The sequence below is a fragment of the Mytilus galloprovincialis genome, chromosome 3 (assembly GCF_965363235.1).
Source record: "Mytilus galloprovincialis chromosome 3, xbMytGall1.hap1.1, whole genome shotgun sequence".
Classification (NCBI taxonomy): domain Eukaryota; kingdom Metazoa; phylum Mollusca; class Bivalvia; order Mytilida; family Mytilidae; genus Mytilus; species Mytilus galloprovincialis.
The window spans coordinates 10,858,949-10,875,988 of record NC_134840.1 but is presented as its reverse complement, the minus strand read 5'-3'; the positions used below and the strand labels follow the sequence as shown (position 1 = coordinate 10,875,988).

General features: G+C 33.4%; 1 protein-coding gene across 1 annotated transcript in view; it reads left to right on the top strand.

Annotated features, from left to right (window-relative positions):
• Positions 1 to 457: 457 nt before the first annotated feature.
• The window catches only part of LOC143069867 (ALK tyrosine kinase receptor-like), a 54,747-nt gene continuing 38,164 nt past the window's right edge, over positions 458 to 17,040 (top strand). Inside the window, exons 1-2 of the mRNA XM_076244671.1 lie at positions 458 to 685; positions 4,745 to 4,835. Of these exons, the coding sequence (XP_076100786.1) occupies positions 495 to 685; positions 4,745 to 4,835 (282 nt within the window). The 5' untranslated portion in view covers positions 458 to 494. The remainder of the gene's footprint in view (positions 686 to 4,744; positions 4,836 to 17,040) is intronic.

Here is a 17,040-nt window from a genome sequence, read left to right as displayed (position 1 = left end):
AGTCAGCTATTAAAGGCCCCGATACATGTATGACAATGTAAAACAATTCAAACGAGAAATCTAACAGCCTGATTAAAATAAAAAAATGAACCAAAAACAAATATGTACCACATAAACAAGTGACAACCACTGAATTACAGGCTCCTGACTTGGGACAGGCACATACATAAATAATGTGGCGGGGTTAAACATGTTAGTGGTATCCCAACCCTCCCCCTAACCTGGGACAGTGGTATAACAGACACAAGATTACTTGTATTTTTAATTTCTCTCTTATAACTCAATTAAAGTACAGGCATGTACAATTGGAAGAAATACTGTTCATCAGTTGGTATAAAATACTCTTTAAATGGTATATTCATAAGTGGAAGGAAGTAGAATGTTCGTTATTTAGTCTAGTATCGTTCTGTAATTGGCTCAAATAATTTATATTTTGATATCTGTTCACTTCAGTAAATCAACAGAAAAAGAAACAGAATGCCAAACTTGTAAGAATGGAACTGAATTCCACACCAACACGTGGCTATGCCATCAGGACATCAACTGCTAATGGCCTCCTTCCAAGTAGTTTTCTACATTCTACAGGAATAATGGCAGAATATAATCCAAACTATGAATTTGTTGTCGCCAACTGTCCAGAGCAGAGGTTAAATGAGATAAACGCAAATAATTTACGATTAGTCAGGTATGTTAACTGCCTATGTATTTTGTAAAAAGTTCTATTAGAATTTTACGGGACTCACGGTCATGCAAGTGAGAGGTTCAGCTGGCTATAAAACCAGGTTTAAAACACAATTTTCAACATAAAAAAAGCCTGTACCAAGTCAGGAATATGACCAAATGTAACCAAACTTGTTTAAATGATACATTTATGATCCTCTTATAATAGTAGTTGATACTCCAATTACCTTCAAGCATGGCAGCTTTAAGTGAAAGCCATTAAAGTTGAAAACTTGAATAAGAATAGTTAGAAGTTGAGCTTTGATTGTATCATCTTCAACAAAGACCAAAACCAATACGAGAGCATAAAAAAAAAAAAATTAACTGAGTAAACTGTTAGTTTGGATACATTGACATGTACAGATGCTGACTAGAATTATTATTGTCTATACAGTTATATAATTTATTGACAATAGTGTTATGTCATCAGTTAAATTCATTTACATGTAGTTCATTAATCTTATTGACAATCTTCTAATGTCATCAGTTAATTCGCATGTAGCTTAATTAATCACAAAGTTTATTTGTTGGATACTAATGTTATTTCACAACTTTTATTCACAGTTAAGTTTTGAAATAAATGTTCTTTTGTATTTTCTGATGGAGGTTATGTAATCCCTAAACATATTTATGTGTCTGATTATGTAACAGGTTACATTGGTTCTGTAAAGGTCATTTATATAACCTTTAATATTGTAATGTTATTTGTAAAGTTGTAATATTTGTATGGCACACCGTGGGGCATTATGTTTCTGGCTCTGTAATATTTGTATGGCACACCATGGGGCATTATGTTTCTGGCTCTGTAATATTTGTATGGCACGCCATGGGGCATTATGTTTCTGGCTCTGTAATATTTGTATGGCACACCGTGGGGCATTATGTTTCTGGCTCTGTAATATTTGTATGACACACCATGGGGCATTATGTTTCTGGCTCTGTAATATTTGTATGGCACACCATGGGGCATTATGTTTCTGGCTCTGTAATATTTGTATGGCACACCGCGGGGCATTATGTTTCTGTCTCTGTAATATTTGTATGGCACACCATGGGGCATTATGTTTCTGGCTCTGTAATATTTGTATGGCACACCATGGGGCATTATGTTTCTGGCTCTGTAATATTTGTATGACACACCATGGGGCATTATGTTTCTGGCTCTGTAATATTTGTATGGCACACCGTGGGGCATTATGTTTCTGGCTCTGTAATATTTGTATGACACACCATCGGGCATTATGTTTCTGGCTCTGTAATATTTGTATGACACACCATCGGGCATTATGTTTCTGGCTCTGTAATATTTGTATGGCACACCATGGGGCATTATGTTTCTGGCTCTGTAATATTTGTATGGCACACCGTGGGGCATTATGTTTCTGGCTCTGTAATATTTGTATGGCACACCGCGGGGCATTATGTTTCTGGCTCTGTAATATTTGTATGGCACACCATGGGGCATTATGTTTCTGGCTCTGTAATATTTGTATGGCACACCGCGGGGCATTATGTTTCTGGCTCTGTAATATTTGTATGGCACACCATGGGGCATTATGTTTATGGCTCTGTAATATTTGTATGGCACACCATGGGGCATTATGTTTCTGGCTCTGTAATATTTGTATGGCACACCATGGGGCATTATGTTTCTGGCTCTGTAATATTTGTATGGCACACCGCGGGGCATTATGTTTCTGGCTCTGTAATATTTGTATGGCACACCGCGGGGCATTATGTTTCTGGCTCTGTAATATTTGTATGGCACACCGTGGGGCATTATGTTTCTGGCTCTGTAATATTTGTATGGCACACCGTGGGGCATTATGTTTCTGGCTCTGTAATATTTGTATGGCACACCGCGGGGCATTATGTTTCTGGCTCTGTAATATTTGTATGGCACACCATGGGGCATTATGTTTCTGGCTCTGTAATATTTGTATGGCACACCATGGGGCATTATGTTTCTGGCTCTGTAATATTTGTATGGCACACCGCGGGGCATTATGTTTCTGGCTCTGTAATATTTGTATGACACACCATGGGGCATTATGTTTCTGGCTCTGTAATATTTGTATGGCACACCGTGGGGCATTATGTTTCTGGCTCTGTAATATTTGTATGACACACCATGGGGCATTATGTTTCTGGCTCTGTAATATTTGTATGGCACACCATGGGGCATTATGTTTCTGGCTCTGTAATATTTGTATGGCACACCGCGGGGCATTATGTTTCTGGCTCTGTAATATTTGTATGGCACACCGCGGGGCATTATGTTTCTGGCTCTGTAATATTTGTATGACACACCATGGGGCATTATGTTTCTGGCTCTGTAATATTTGTATGGCACACCGTGGGGCATTATGTTTCTGGCTCTGTAATATTTGTATGGCACACCGCGGGGCATTATGTTTCTGGCTCTGTAATATTTGTATGGCACACCGCGGGGCATTATGTTTCTGGCTCTGTAATATTTGTATGGCACACCGTGGGGCATTATGTTTCTGTCTCTGTAATATTTGTATGGCACACCATGGGGCATTATGTTTCTGGCTCTGTAATATTTGTATTCAGGCACACCATGGGGCATTATGTTTCTGTCTCTGTAATATTTGTATGGCACACCATGGGGCATTATGTTTCTGGCTCTGTAATATTTGTATGGCACACCATGGGGCATTATGTTTATGGCTCTGTAATATTTGTATGGCACACCATGGGGTATTATGTTTCTGGCTCTGCATCCTTCTGTCTGTGCATCCTTTCCTTCGTCTGTCTGTGCTGCTGCTTCAGGTGAAAGTTTTTGGTAAAGGTAGTTTTAAATGAAATTGAAATCCAACCAACTTGAAAGTTTTATAAGTATACTTGTTCTTTAAGATCACAGTCTACTGAACATCTATACTATTAAACAAGAAGACCTCGTTTTGTGTGTCCCTTCTCTTCTTTCCACAATAAATTAATCAACACGCCTCTGTGTCCTATAGGTACAGTGCATAGTCACATTTGTCATCCATTCATATGATTATTCATATTGAGTTATTTTGGGAGAAAAAAGGCGTACGGATATTGATTCCATCATTGGACGAAATTTTAAGTCAGATTAGACTTCTGGTTAGCGTTTTTCGGTATACTTTGAACATACATATACTACGAATAAAGTGTTGTATTTTCTATCTGCTATCATTTTCAAGTTAACTATCCATAGCGGTCACAGAGTTTATAAAATAGAGAAGGTCTGCATAATATATCAATGACCGCCGTGGATAGATTAGTAAACTGAGAATTGAAAGTGAAAAGCAAATACACTTTATTTATAGGAATGAATGTTCATAATATACAGATAAGCGCTTGTGTGATTGCCAATGAGACAACTCTCCACAAGAGACCAAAATGACACAGAAATTAACCACTTTAGGTCACCGTATGGCCTTCAACAAAAGTTTGGAATTTTGGAAATAAAGGAGGAGGGATAAAAAAAAAACATTCAGTGTTCTGTCCCCAAGTACCCATTACTTTTGATACTTTTCCTGAAGTTCTCCAGTCATTAAATTTTTTACAAAATTCTTCATACAACACTTTACATACTTTCAACCAAACTCTGAATGCCCGCGATTTCGCAGGTGTGTTCTAGTAGAAGATAGTAATGAGAGACTGGCATACATGAACTATTATGGACACATTCTCGTTAAATATAAATTTTGTAGAGAGAAAAAAATATGCTCAAAATTAATGTTTTAGAATATAAATAAAAGATGTTGTGGTATATGTCAATGAGATAGGATCTTGAAAAATAAAAATCATTTGGCATTTGTCTGAATTTGAATTTGTCTGTTATGACAGAAATATATATCCTGACAATGTGTTACCTATTGATCTAACATTTTAGTAATTAAGAATTTTCAACAGAGAGCTTGAGGCAAATACTGAACTTTTCCATTATATTTTTCAATCAATTGACCCTTTTCGTATAAAATTTAAATATATGCATTTCTTATCTGAACAATATTTTGTTATATTTCAGAGCTCTAGGAAATGGAGCCTTTGGTGAAGTTTATAAAGGATTTCTGTCAGGTGTACCTGATGTCCATGGAGAATTACCTGTGGCAGTTAAGGTAAATAAGATAAATAGAGAACAAGTATGTCTGTCTTCATTCTTCAAGGGTCATTTTGATTCGCATAATGCTTGTTGGTAGTTTGAATAACAATGGTTGGTGGTGGATTTGAATAATACAATGGCTTTGTTTAGTTTTGATTTATACAATGGTTGATAGTAGTTTTGATTCATACAATGGTTGTTGGTAGTTTTGATTCATACAATGGTTGTTGGTAGTTTTGATTCATACAATGGTTGTTGGTAGTTTTGATTCATACAATGGTTGTTGGTAGTTTTGATTCATACAGTGGTTGTTGGTAGTTTTGATTCATACAGTGGTTGTTAGTAGTTTTGATTCATACAGTGGTTGTTGGTAGTTTTGATTCATACAGTGGTTGTTGGTAGTTTTGATTCATTCAATGGTTGTTGGTAGTTTTGATTCATACAGTGGTTGTTGGTAGTTTTGATTCATACAGTGGTTGTTGGTAGTTTTGATTCATACAGTGGTTGTTGGTAGTTTTGATTCATACAATGGTTGATGATAGTTTTGATTCATACAATGGTTGTTGGTAGTTTTGATTCATACAATGGTTGTTGGTAGTTTTGATTCATACAATGGTTGTTGGTAGTTTTGATTCATACAATGGTTGTTGGTAGTTTTGATTCATACAATGGTTGTTGGTAGTTTTGATTCATTCAGTGGTTGTTGGTAGTTTTGATTCATACAGTGGTTGCTGGTAGTTTTGATTCATTCAATGGTTGTTGGTAGTTTTGATTCATACAATGGTTGTTGGTAGTTTTGATTCATCATACAATGGTTGTTGGTAGTTTTGATTCATACAATGGTTGTTGGTACTTTTGATTCATACAATGGTTGTTGGTAGTTTTAATTCATACAATGGTTGTTAGTAGTTTTGATTCATTGATTCATACAATGGTTGTTAGTAGTTTTGATTCATATAATGGTTGTTAGTAGTTTTAATTCATACAATGGTTGTTGGTAGTTTTGATTCATACAATGGTTGTTGGTAGTTTTAATTCATACAATGGTTGTTAGTAGTTTTGATTCATACAATGGTTGTTGGTAGTTTTGATTCATACAATGGTTGTTGGTAGTTTTGATTCATACAATGGTTGTTGGTAGTTTTGATTCATACAGTGGTTGTTGGTAGTTTTGATTCATACAGTGGTTGTTGGTAGTTTTGATTCATACAATGGTTGTTGGTAGTTTTGATTCATACAGTGGTTGTTGGTAGTTTTAATTCATTCAATGGTTGTTGGTAGTTTTGATTCATACAATGGTTGTTGGTAGTTTTGATTCATACAATGGTTGTTGGTAGTTTTGATTCATACAATGGTTGTTGGTAGTTTTGATTCATTCAATGGTTGTTGGTAGTTTTGATTTATTCAGTGGTTGTTGGTAGTTTTGATTCATACAATGGTTGTTGGTAGTTTTGATTCATACAATGGTTGTTGGTAGTTTTGATTCATACAGTGGTTGTTGGTAGTTTTGATTCATACAATGGTTGTTGGTAGTTTTGATTCATACAGTGGTTGTTGGTAGTTTTGATTCATACAATGGTTGTTGGTAGTTTTGATTCATACAATGGTTGAGTAGTTTTGATTCATACAATGGTTGTTAGTAGTTTTGATTCATACAAGTTGTTAGTAGTTTTAATTCATACAATGGTTGTTAGTAGTTTTGATTCATACAATGGTTGATGATAGTTTTGATTCATACAATTGTTGCTAGTAGTTTTAATTCATATGATTGTTAGTAGTTTTAACTCATATAATTGTTGTTAGTAGTTATTTAAGGTATTTAACCTTGATTGCTGTAGATAGTTTTAATTCATACAATAGTTATGTGAATTTTATTTAAGGTATTTGACATACTTAGTATTGGTTTTGGTTATTTTTGATAAACTTTATAATGACGTTGATATCAGTTTCATTTATTCAACTTAGGCTTTAATGATTCTATATATGTATAAAAGATAAACCTTCCATTGTGTCATACCATGATAGTTCATAAGATAAAACACTTTTAAAGTTAATCAGCTTTCCAAGTCTTGCATTAAACCCTTCACTCCTCTGTCAGCTGACCAACCTCAGGGTCAGTTACTTCAGTACAGATATGAATGGTGTCCATTCCCTTTATCTTGGTTCTTATCTGAACATAAGCCTAAAATAGTATTATAAAGTTGTACTGCTGATCTGTATATAAATAACACGGAGCCTGGACTCACATCGAACAGTAAGCTATAAAGGGCCCCAAAAATGACTATTGTAAAACAATTCAAACAGGAAAACCAACGGTCTAATCTTAATTAAATAAAACCAGGAACCACATCAACAAACAACAACTACTAGGTCTGTTTCTCAGTTTCTATATAAAGCAATTGTTCAAATATAAATGGTTCATGGAATCATTGAAAAGTTAATTGTTAATTTGTCATGGTCAATCTGACCTCTTTTCATTTGATAATATTAAGTTTTTAGGAAAAAGGACTGTTTCACAGATACTATATACAGTATGTCGACTCTACTTGGTGTATGGAATGATTGTACACTGAATATGTTACAGTAAATAAGTGAAATTAGGAATAACATGTAACTACTAAAATTTGGGAATTACAGGTAATTCCCGATGCACTTAGTAAATACAAGTAATTTTTTAAACGGCCCAGTAATTACCAGTAATTACTAATTTAAAAATGAATTTTTACACCTATTTACTGACTGTTTTAACAATGTTGCAATATGGTCAGCTGATCAAAAGTTGTGGTAAAACTAACTAGAAGATCAGTGAGTACTCTAAAAAAATGATCAGCCTAAAATGTACCTTTTTGTTATATTAGTAGGTTCATTAGCTACGAGATATAATAAAATTAAATAGGATATTTTTTTTGTTAAATCATTAATGAAAATGATAAAGTGAAATTATAATTCACTTTTAGCAGCTAGTCTGTTTCTATTTTGTTAGATAAGCTGAGAAACATTATGGTTAATGAGTTGTGCACTTGCAAGTTAATAATTGGACCTCATTGAATACATATTCATGTGACTTTTAATATGTTACCGATGTATTTAGCTATTAAAATTGTAAGAGTTTCGCGGAACCCTGTGTCTTGCCTACTTTTGCTGTTAGTCGCAACCTCAACAAAAATGGGAAAAAAATATTAAAATTTTCCTCTAGATACTATATTTTGACTAGTCTGTAAGAAGCTTCTATCCAAATTTGGTAAAAATCCAGGTACAGTGAAACCTGTCCAAACCGAACACCCACGGGACTTTGCGTTTTGTTCGGTTTTCACAGGTGTTCGGATTGTAGAGGTAAACGGAAGTCGACACCAAAATAATTTTGGCATTTACTGACAAGGGATAATAGGTGACACAACAGACGACAGTTTATTTTTGTGTTAATTTAGATGTAAATGTTAATATAAAAGAAGATGAAGATAGACGTTTTGCTACATTTTTGTTTATAAATCAAACGCCACTCCGTCAATCACGCTCGTGGTTGGGAGATGTCCGACGAGGAGCGATTTTGCTTTTTATAATTATTTTTTCATCAGTTAATTCACTGACCAATTCAGATTCACAGTCACTGTCAAATGACGATTCCGTAGTTGAATCGGGAACGTCATTGTACACACGAGTTCTCGGACTAAACTGGTCACCCGCTGATTGATACTTTGGCACACGATAACAGTGAAACAACAGCAGGGGTCCAGTTTATTCTCGGACTTTATCGTTGCTAAATAGCGAACGGAAGTCTTTGGGAGCATTCGAATCAAATATATAGGGCCTCTTAAGGGAATCCAGCAATCGAAATCCATTGACCTTGTTGTGTTGCACGACTTCTTAATCCGGCGAAAGGCTTTAAAACTATTAATTTAATTAAACAGGTTAGCTACAGAATGGCAGTTTCGATTTTGTGGCCGTAATTATTTGAGTAAGGTGCATTTAATTGATCTGAGGGAAAGTTCCTTTCTTGTCATTATCGGCGATGAGGGTAGCTGACCAGTTTAACGTTTCTTTACAAACAAATCACTTTTTACATGGACACAGACATGCTAATTAGTTTGTAATAACAACCCACAAGTTCATTAAACCTCAAATACCTTCGGGGATACTCTGCTTGTTTAATTAAATCATGCAAATAATTAATAATATTCTATTGTTTTGATTGGTATTGATTGATTTTGACAGGTAATTTTTAGATACAAATTTACTAACGAGTCTTCAAAAAGCGTTCGGAATTCGGTGTTGACAGGGTTCGGTTTTTTCAGGCTAGATTAACGTTAATTGATAGGGAAATTTTGTGGGACTTTGCAAATTGTTCGGTTTAAACTGAAATTCGGTTTTATCAGGGTTCGGTTTACCCAGGTTTCACTGTATATATAAAGTATGATAAATGTTTTAAAAACTTTTAACTGCAGAGTGCATGTAATTATTACTAGAAAAAAACTAGTCTATTTACAAGTAATATACCTAAAAAGTTTTTTTTTTACAAACTACTTCTTGAAATTATCTTATGATCATGAACAAGCTTCTGTCCAAGTTTGGTAGAATCCAGGATATTTTGAGAAAGTTATTAAAACTTTTAAAAACTTAACCAGAGGGTGAATGTACCGTTACCTGGCATAACAAACTAAGTCCATTTATTAGTAAAACTAGAACACACCCGTGGTATCACGGATCCGTGACTGAATTAAAGTATATAACTATGCGCAAGCCTTATTTTAGTATTAGTATTGTCATCTGATAAAGTCATGCCGATTATAAGATACACAGTTTTTCTTTGCTTTCAAGTCTTTCTGTTTGAACCCGTCGAACTGGAACTTATAAATTATTGGTAATATTAATTATTTGGAAAACAAAAGGTCCTGGAATGGAGTATTTTTTAATCAACAGCATTGTCCTATATAAGTTATAAATAAAGTTGAATTCTTTGCTTCGCTGTTTTACGTCATGCCCACTGACAATTGAAAATTGTACCTATACGCCTTTTTTTTAGTCCAGATTTTAGTATTCGTATTGTTATCTGAGAAAGTCTTACTGATTAAAATACTACAATAGGTAACAATTTGACAATTTTAATTATTTAGTAGTGTCAACCCTGTGGTTATGACCCGTGTATATAGCATATTAATCCTGAATACAATGTTTGGTGGTGCGCCTGTCAGATGCGGAACGTACAGATAAGGTAATAGGAAACAGTTGAAGATACTATTGGTATCGGTAGCGGACTCTTAATTATTGGCAATATTAATTACATGGAAAACAAAAGGGCCTGGAGTGGTGTAATTTTTAATCTACACCTTTGTACTATATTAGTTATATATAAAGTTGAATTCTGTGATTCGTCGGTTTTACGTGATGACGGCTGACAAATTGGACCTCGTAATTTTAGTATTATAGATACGTAAAAAGCCAAATTTTATTTTTACAAAATTTACTTCTTAAAATTTATCTTATGATCATTAACAAGCTTCTGTTCAGGTTTGGTAGAAATCCAAGATAGTTTTAAAAAGTTTAACCACAAATCCAAGATAGTTTTAAAAAGTTTAACCACAGAGTGAACATTTGTGGACGCCGTTAACAACGGAATGTAGGTTGGTTCGATATGTCTCGCTTTTGCGACAAAAGTTGCAGGCTCGACAAAAAAAAAAAGAATGTCAACATTGAAATTAAAACAAAAAGGATGGACCACTCAGTAGACTTATTCAATCCACAAAAAGATCATTCTTAAATAGGTAAAAACGATGATAAAATTTTTATGCAGGTATATAAGCTTAAAGTTTGGAGGTTTGAAAACTCATAAAAAAGTAAAACACGGAGGCACAGAAATATGATAATGTGACACTAAACGCCATCAATTTGAACAATTTTGTTTGTGAAGAATGTCAGCTTTATTGCAAATGTATGAAAAAAGAAGTCGTAGTTAAACCTATTTTGTAAAAAGAATTTAACTTATGTCATTGGGCAAATTGATATGCAAAGTAAGCCTTATGGAGATTTAGATTTAACAAAATTATGAAATTTTAAGAATTATCAAGATCATTTAACCAAATTTGGCATAATCAAATGTCTATCATTAAAAAGAGCTGGTGAAATTGACTATAAACTTCTCACAAATGTATATCTCAATTTTGGATTGATATCATTGTCTTGCATGCTGAAAACGATTTTTAGGGAGTTTCAAAACTTATCAAACAACCATTTTCCAGTTTCAATTCACAAACACTAAAGAGTATGCACTTTTGAAGTGCCTTGTATTCCTTAATCCTTAAGTAAAGCCCTGAAATCCTTAACCATTTACTTCCTTATTTGATATCTTGAATTATCAAGTCTTTAATTTTAAAACAAAAATATCAAGTAAGTAAATAGCTGTAAAAATGACCAAAAAAATCAGTGAATACCAGGTATCACTGAAACAACTAGTAATTACATGTTATAACTAAATTGGCTAGTAATTATAGGTATTTACTGAAATGTTTAGTAATTACGTGTAATTCCTAATTTCACCTATTTACTGTAACATATACATGGCAAGGCTCCGTGTTGATGACGGTACTTTGACCTATAATGATTTACTTTTATAAATTTTGACTTGGATGGAGATCTGTTTCAATGGCACTCATACCACATCTTCTTTTATCTATCTGCAGTCTGGCATGCCACATTTTCATAGTTCATTGGTCAATGTTGAGTTTTCAGTGAAAGGTCTGTTTCTCAGATACTTTAAGCAGTATACCAATTATATTTGGTGTATTTAAAAATGATTGATATATATGCATGGCTGTGTGGTAGGGTTGATTTGACATTGACCTAAATTTCATGGATCATTGATTACTGTAAATTCAGAAATTATTACATGCATTTATTAATATTGCGATTTTGTCATTTTAGACTAAAATGCATTTTTAATTTTTCCTGTTTAATTCATACAAAAAATTTCAAAATGTGATTATGACCCTGTCGCATTTTTGCAATTATAAAAACATTGCAATAATTTCTAAATTAACAGTATGTTAAATCTATGTGATACTTGGGGTTTATTGTAATGACTTTCATGTAACAAAACCACACGTCTGTTGTACCAAATTAAGTTTTACCATCTTAGAACTGATGATCAGTAAAACAGGCAAGAAATTGTAGCAAGTGAAATTTTGTGTACTATTGTAATATCTTGTGAACATAAATGCTGTGATGTTTGTGACAGAAAGCTCTCATACAGATATAGGAAGATGTGGTATGAGACAACTCTCCATTCAAGTAACAATTTATAAAAGTAAACCATTATACCATGAACATCAGATTACATAGGATTGGTTGTCATCATTTGAGGTGACAAAGTCTTTTGAGAGAACCTTTTTAGGATTTTTAGTGGTAAAAAATAAAAACACATATTTCTATAATGGATTGATTAATAGATATAATGGTAAAGTGAAATACCTTCCATTAAGATATTAAAGACATATAAAGTGGGAGGAAACATTTCCTGGAATCAAATTAAACACTCCAATATGTCAATATTTTCTTTGATTCTCATTATTCACGTCCTTGACCCCTAAACTTAGCCACTGGCATACAACGATTGTTTCCTTTACACACTGTTGATTGCAAATAAAATAAATGTTACCATTCCTATAAAAAATAATTGGTACCATTAAAATTTGTTGGACTTATCCTTGTCAGATAGACTGTTTATTATTTTCATTTTGAATCAATCATCTAGGCTCAGCATGATTTTGTCAGATCTGTCAATTGAAATTGTAGGACTGAAACACTATAAATATATTTAGTTTTTGTTTTAATTGGAGATTTGGGAAAACCAGTTGGACATTACTACATGGTAATATGTCTGTCAGAAATCTTGTCAATGGTTGTATTTTCTTATTATAGAACCCTCAATAAGATAAAAATGGTTTACAATCAATTTCTGTCTCAGTCAGACACACAAAGTAAAGTTCAAGATAAAGAAATATATGGTATCTTGTTTGAAATTCTCAATTTTTATCAAGTGCGTAGTTAAATATTTAAAGTCACAAATATGATTTCTTTTTGATATAGAACTTTATATTTTATGATTTCTTGTCGGAGATTAAGATGCTTAGAAGTGATTATTTAGGCTTCTGAATGGTGAAATACATTAATCTTGACTTTTTTTATTGTCGCAATGTTTAAAGTGCATCAGCTCAGCTAATTTAGATGTCAAATTCATGTTTACCGATTTGACTTAAATTCTCATATTTCAATTATGACACTAAAATGTAGATCCACATTACAAAAAGTCTGAAATAAAAAATTAACAATGCATAGATTGGATAATATATATCAGAATTAGATGTATATATATTAAAGTCTAGTTGCCCTTTAATCAACCATAGAGATGACATCAGAAGACTGCAGATATGAGCAGTAATTACTGATATAAATATAATTATAAAAGATCTGGACCACATGCAGTTGGATTATTTGTAGGTCTGTTTGATATCATGTTATAGATTTAAAAAGCAAGTTAATCATCATTTTTACTTCATAAGAATGATTTTTTTGTCGAATTAATCAGTTCTTCAGGTCATTCATGATTCTCTTTCAGTGTTGACACTCTTTTCCTTATAATAGCTGAACATGTCTATTACATGCATAAGTTATCTCCAGCTTACTGGTTCAATTGGAGGTCGAATAAATAGGAATTCAATTTAGGTGATATTAATGACTTGCAAGTCTATAATACATCAGCCATTTTTAGCTCACCTGGCCCGAAGGGCCAAGTGAGCTTTTCCCATCACTTTGCGTCCGGCGTCCGGCGTCGTTAACTTTTACAAAAATCTTCTCCTCTGAAACTACTGGGCCAAATTGAACCAAACTTGGCCACAATCATCATTGGGGTATCTAGTTTAAAAAATGTGTGGCGTGACCCGGCCAACCAACCAAGATGGCCGCCATGGCTAAAAATAGAACATATGGGGTAAAATGCAGTTTTTGGCTTATAACTCAAAAACCAAAGCATTTAGAGCAAATCTGACATGGGGTAAAATTGTTTATCAGGTCAAGATCTATCTGCCCTGAAATTTTCAGATGAATCGGACAACCCGTTGTTGGGTTGCTGCCCCTGAATTGATAATTTTAAGGAAATTTTGCTGTTTTTGGTTATTATCTTGAATATTATTATAGATAGAGATAAACTGTAAACAGCAATAATGTTCAGCAAAGTAAGATTTACAAATAAGTCAACGTGACCGAAATGGTCAGTTGACCCCTTTAGGAGTTATTGCCCTTTTTAGTCCATTTTTAACCATTTTTCGTAAATCTTAGTTATCTTTTACAAAAATCTTCTCCTCTGAAACTACTGGGACAAATTAATCCAAACTTGGCCACAATCATCATTGGGGTATCTAGTTTAAAAAATGTGTGGAGTGACCCGACCAACCAACCAAGATGGCCGCCATGGCTAAAAATAGAACATAGGGGTAAAATGCAGTTTTTGGCTTATAATTCAAAAACCAAAGCATTTAGAGCAAATCTGACAGGAAGAAAATTGTTTATCAGGTCAAGATCTATCTGCCCTGAAATTTTCAGATGAATTGAACAACCCGTTGTTGGGTTGCTGCCCCTGAATTGATAATTTTAAGGAAATTTTGCTGTTTTTGGTTATTATCTTGAATATTATTATAGATAGAGATAAACTGTAAACAGCAATAATGTTCAGCAAAGTAAGATCTACAAATAAGTCAACATGACCAAAATGGTCAGTTGACCACTTTAGGAGTTATTGCCCTTTATAGTCAATTTTTAACCATTTTTCGTAAATCTTAGTAATCTTTTAGAAAAATCTTTTTCTCTGAAACTACTGGGCCAAATTTAACCAAACGTGGCCATAATTATCATTGGGGTATGTAGTTTAAAAAATGTGTCCGGTGACCCGGCCAACCAACACAGATGGCCGCCATGGCTAAAAATAGAACATAGGGGTAAAATGCAGTTTTTGGCTATAATAACTCAAAAATCAAAGCATTTAGAGCAAATCTGACAGGAAGTAAAATTGTTGATCAGGTCACGATCTATCTGCCCTGGAATTTTCAGATGAATCGGATAATTGGTTGTTAGGTTGCTGCCCCTGAATTGGTAATTTTGAGGAAATTTTGCTGTTTTTTTTGTTATCTTGAATATTATTATAGATAGAGATAAACTGTAAACAGCAATAATGTTCAGCAAAGTAAGATCTACAAATAAGTCAACATGACCAAAATGGTCAGTTGACCACTTTAGGAGTTATTGCCCTTTATAGTCAATTTTTAACCATTTTTCGTAAATCTTAGTTATCTTTTAGAAAAATCTTCTCCTCTGAAACTACTGGGCCAAATTTAACCAAACTAAACTATAATTGGGGTATCTAGTTAAAAAAATGTGTCCGGTAACTCGGCCAACAAACCAAGATGGCCGCCATGGAAAAAATAGAACATGGGGGTAAAATGCAGTTTTTGGCTTATAACTCAAAAACCAAAGCATTAAGAGCAAATCTGACAGGAAGTAAAATTGTTGATCAGGTCACGATCTATCTTCCCTGGAATTTTCAGATGAATCGGATAATCGGTTGTTAGGTTGCTGCCCCTGAATTGGTAATTTTGAGGAAATTTTGCTGTTTTTTTTGTTATCTTGAATATTATTATAGATAGAGATAAACTGTAAACAGCAATAATGTACAGCAAAGTAAGAACTAAAAATAAGTCACTATGACCAAAATAGTCAACTGACACCCTAAGGAGTTATTGCCCTTCATAGTCAATTTTTAACAATTTTCTTAAAATTTGAAGATTTTCAATAACATTTTCCACAGAAAGTACTGTTATAGATAGAGATAATTGTAAGCAGCAAGAATGTTAAGTAAAGTAAGATCTACAAACACATCACCATCACCAAAACACAATTTTGTCATGAATCCATCTGTGTCCATTGTTTAATATTCACATAGACCAAGGTGAGCGACACAGGCTCTTTAGAGCCTCTAGTTTTTTGTATCTGATTATGTCAAATTTGGGCCTAACTGACTGTTTACAATGAAATATTTAATTCAAGATTCTGCATGTATTAGTTCTTGAAACAAAAAGAAAGAATTTTAATGAAGGTCTAAATAGAAGCTTATGCCCCTTTAAATGACAAAAAAATAAAATAAAATATCTGAAATGTTTATTATTAATAAACAATAAGAAAAGAAATGGACATCAAGGTTAATTGGTAAATACATTGATCGGGTTCAGAGCTAATCAGCTTTACTGCTGTGTTATTTAACAGAAGCCTTCTCAAATACTGAAAAAGTTACAATGTATTATAGAAAAGATGATAGTGCTTAGCTTCTTATGGTATAAACTATAAGTTCAATTGTGGTCACTTATAGGTCAAAATCAGTATGTCCATCATTCAGTGTAAAGAGGAGGTAAAAGATGTTTGACCGGTCAATTAGGAGAAAGATAATCATATTATGTAGTAGGAGTAATAACACTTGAAACATTTTTCATTGAATGAAGAATAAAGTAATTGTATATATTAATTATTTCATTAATTCAAGTGCAATGACTTGAAGAGGTTTATAGAGACAACAACCTGACCAATCGGCAGAAAACAAGCAGATTTTTGTTTGCCAGTTGTTAGTCTTTCCTCTTGAGACTTTTTCCTCTTGAGACTTTTTTAACAGATTCAGATAAGTTTATGGAATCATCTTAAATGCCTTATCTACAAAGTAACTTAAATATCCCTTATACAGTAAAACCTGTATAAACTGGTCGGATATGGTTGTTATGGAGTGAAAACAGGCCAGTTTATTCAGGTCTTCGCTTTGACAGAAAGTAATGACTTGGATCTAAGATAATTTGCATGAAAAATATCTTGTTGTAATTGTAATCTTATAAATACAAATACCATAATAATGTATGTATTTAAAATTATGTTATGTTTTGTGTGAAAATATTGTGACATGAACAATACAAGTTTTCACAGCCTTTTCATCATGATTGTTTGCATATTTAATGGCTCTAAAATTTTAAGAATTAGGTTGTCTCTTGAATTCAAAATGATAATATTTTAACCATTTTACATATCCTTGAAAGTGACCTTGGAAACATTAGTTTGTGAGTTATCAGTTTCACTTTTGAGTTCATGTTGTTTTCCATCAGAATCCTTGGGTTGTTTGAGCTGTTAAATGAGGGTTTCGT